Source organism: Empidonax traillii, unplaced genomic scaffold, assembly GCF_003031625.1.
Source record: "Empidonax traillii isolate 1590-97213 ecotype Southwest subspecies unplaced genomic scaffold, ASM303162v1 scaffold361:size2146424, whole genome shotgun sequence".
In the NCBI taxonomy this organism is placed as follows: domain Eukaryota; kingdom Metazoa; phylum Chordata; class Aves; order Passeriformes; family Tyrannidae; genus Empidonax; species Empidonax traillii.
Window position 1 is genome coordinate 1,884,541 of NW_020955554.1, and position 3,104 is coordinate 1,887,644.

The 3,104-nt window shown below is 41.3% G+C and overlaps 1 protein-coding gene across 1 annotated transcript in view; it reads left to right on the forward strand.

Annotated features, from left to right (window-relative positions):
* LOC114061804 (protein HIRA) overlaps nt 1-3,104 on the forward strand; it is a 38,292-nt gene that overhangs the window by 6,470 nt on the left and 28,718 nt on the right. The window contains exons 2-4 of the mRNA XM_027892601.1: nt 1,035-1,097; nt 1,847-1,957; nt 2,748-2,838. Coding sequence (XP_027748402.1) covers nt 1,035-1,097; nt 1,847-1,957; nt 2,748-2,838 — 265 coding nt within the window. The remainder of the gene's footprint in view (nt 1-1,034; nt 1,098-1,846; nt 1,958-2,747; nt 2,839-3,104) is intronic.

Sequence of the window (3,104 nt, forward strand, 5' to 3'; positions counted from 1 at the left end):
CCCCAGGTTTTGTCTTTTATCCCTAACATCTCATGAAGATACAGTGCAGGAGTTGGCACATGTGGGAAATGTATCGAGTCGTCTTGGTGGGTGCATGCTGGTTCTTTGGGCTGTTTGGTAAATTGCCTTATTTTATCCTGGCCCGTGTGTGCTCTTGCTTGCAGAGGCATTCCAGTTTGAAAGGGTTGGGATTGCTGCCAAAAGGGATTTGAATGTGGAAATCACACGCGTGTTCTTTCGAATAGTCCTCAGTGGTGGCTCTTTGAGCATCAGTGAAAGGCAGCAAGTTTGCTGCTCTTCCTTCTCCTCCTGCAGAGGTTAAAGGAAGTGTGAAGGTGCAGGAGGGAGTGTGTGTTCCACTGGTTGGAGCAGAATAGGTTGAAGGTTGTCTGGTTTCTAAAGCTGTTCCCTAGCTGTGTTAGTTACTTGTTATACAGTTTACATTTTAATAAAATTGTTAGATTTCCTCTGAAAGATGTAGCATGTGGAGAACTGGAGGATTTATGAGTATTATTAGGGTTGGTTAGTCTTCCTCTGTCTATATGGAAGCCATAAAATCAAAGCTGATCTTTGGGTAGAAGAATTTAATGACAACAGAACTTAAATTTGAGACAGGTAATTGTGTGACCAGCAGATGCAGCCTGAGATCAGGGAGGATTTTGAAAAGGCAAAACCAGAAACCAAAACAAAACTCGCTTCAGGTCATCAGCTAATGAACTGTAGAAACCTGGGAGAAATTCCTGACTCAATCCAGTTTTGCCTCCTTGGCACTCGCTCCATGGTGTTATTTTGCTGTGAGGTGTTTGACATGTCCTGCTGGATGAAGTGTCCTTGGTTATCCCTGGTTTGTTGTGGAATGGCTTTTCCTGGGCTGCCATTTTGCCAGCAGGCTGCTCTCGGCTCCTGTCCTTCCTAGGACTGCAGCTTTTACACCAAGAGCACTGCCAACCAGAGGAGTTAAGGTGGCTCTGCAGTCCTGCCTTCTCTGGACTGTAAAACAACTCAGTGTGTTGTTGCTTGTTCTCCCGTTCCAGGAAAGCCGATATTTTCAGTGGACATTCACCCAGATGGGACCAAGTTTGCAACAGGAGGACAAGGTATGTCTGTGTACTGAGAAAAAGCGGGATTTGGGGCTGTAATAATAATTGTGTGCCTTCACAGCTCTTTAATCAGTTTGACTCTTTTAAAGGGTCAAAAGACCCTTTTAAAGACATCACTTTTATCTCGAAGAAACATGATTATGTAAGTCATTAAAATGCATTGAAGAGTGCTGTTGTTCCTGCAGAAGGCAGGGTTCCATGTCCTGATGTGCTCATCCTCTTGGACATCACTGAGATAGTAGCTGCAATAATTCAGTCATGGCCAAATTTCTCTTTTATTTGAAGAGGAACTGAATGTGCAGTTGGGCTTTTTGAGTCGCTAAATAGTAGAGCTATTGGGACAGAAAAATCCAATTATATTGATGGATTGATGGAATAGCTTAAGAAATGCATGCAGAAATATCATTTGGTTCACAACAGTGAATAACTTTATGTTGCAATTTAGTATTTGAATATATCTTTTCTCTTTTAAAATACAATTTTATTATAAGTAGTTGTCCCTTTAGTTGGTATCAGTTAGGTCCAGTATGATTTTTGAACTGTATAAATTTATTTTTAATAGCTTTAAGAAAAATAAAGCACTTGTGACTTGGTGTAATTGTATCAAAATGGCATCTGTATTCAAATGTTTCCAAAATTCACACTGCAGTAATGCCTATATTTTAACATCTGTTCTGGGACTGGGATTAATTTGAAAAGCTTTTTTGCATGTATTTGAAAGGGGAGGCTTTTTTGGTCTCTTACAGGTCAGGATTCTGGCAAAGTTGTGATCTGGAATATGGCTCCTGTCCTGAAAGAGGAAGATGAAAAGAATGAAAATATTCCCAAGATGCTTTGTCAGATGGACAATCACTTAGGTAACAAAGATTTTTTTTTCCTATTATTTTTATCTTTTTTTACTGCTTACTGGTAATTTGCCAAAGCTTAAGCATTACACATGTGTAATTGTAAAAACTGTGCTCTGTCCAGCGATGAAGAATCAATAAATACAGCAGAGCAGTCCTATACTTTGGCTATGTACTTCTGAAGATATTCAGTAGAAAATGTTGTTCAAATGTGGGGAACTTTGCAGAGAAACATAGATACCTTTGGAAATCTCCTCTCTATAAGCTTTTTCTCAGCTGTAGCCACAAAGTAATTGATAATGCACATCCTGAGAAACTGGGGAGCTCTGGAGGAAAGGACAAGAGAAGAAATAAGAATAAAATAAACATCATATGAAGTATATTGGTTATAGTTCTTAATTATTCTGGCTTTATTGCACATTGGAATTAGTGAGGGTACCTGACAAGTTTTCCCTTCTTATTCAAGATACAGCTTTCTTTCTTTGCCCTCTTAATCCCACCTCATTTGCCAGGAGCAGTTTCTTCATTAGATGAATATTAATGTTTCTCCCTTCGAGCTACTTTTGGTGAAGCTTTTTTAGATAAGGAATAGAGTTTTTTAAGTGAGAAGTTCCTCAAGTGCTACTGGAAGATAAGTACCAATTCATTTATCTAAAGCAGACAGAGTAACTGCTTGCAGTGGAAAAAGCACACTTAAATCCTAAATGTCTCCCATCAAGTTTTGCTTGTTGTAATCTTTACCCCAGTCCAGAACCCCTTATTCACATATTTCATCTCCCAAACTTTCTTTTCTCCATTGCAGCTTGTGTGAACTGTGTGAGATGGTCAAACAACGGCGTTTACTTGGCCTCGGGGGGAGATGACAAGTTGATTATGGTGTGGAAACGAGCTGCGTAAGCATGTTCCTTTCCTCTGTTTTATGTTGGTTTCGAGTGGGTTTCTCCGTCACATCTCAGTGTTTCCTGAGTGCTGACCTTTTGTAAGCTCAGTGGTGCTCCTGGTGCGTGTGGAGCACACCCTGTGACTCCCCATCCCTGGGGTTTGGTCCCTGTCCCGGGCTGACTCCCCATCCCTGGTGTTCGGTCCCTGTCCCAGGCTGACTCCCCATCCCTGGGGTTTGGTCCCTGTCCCGGGCTGACTCCCCATCCCTGGGGTTTGG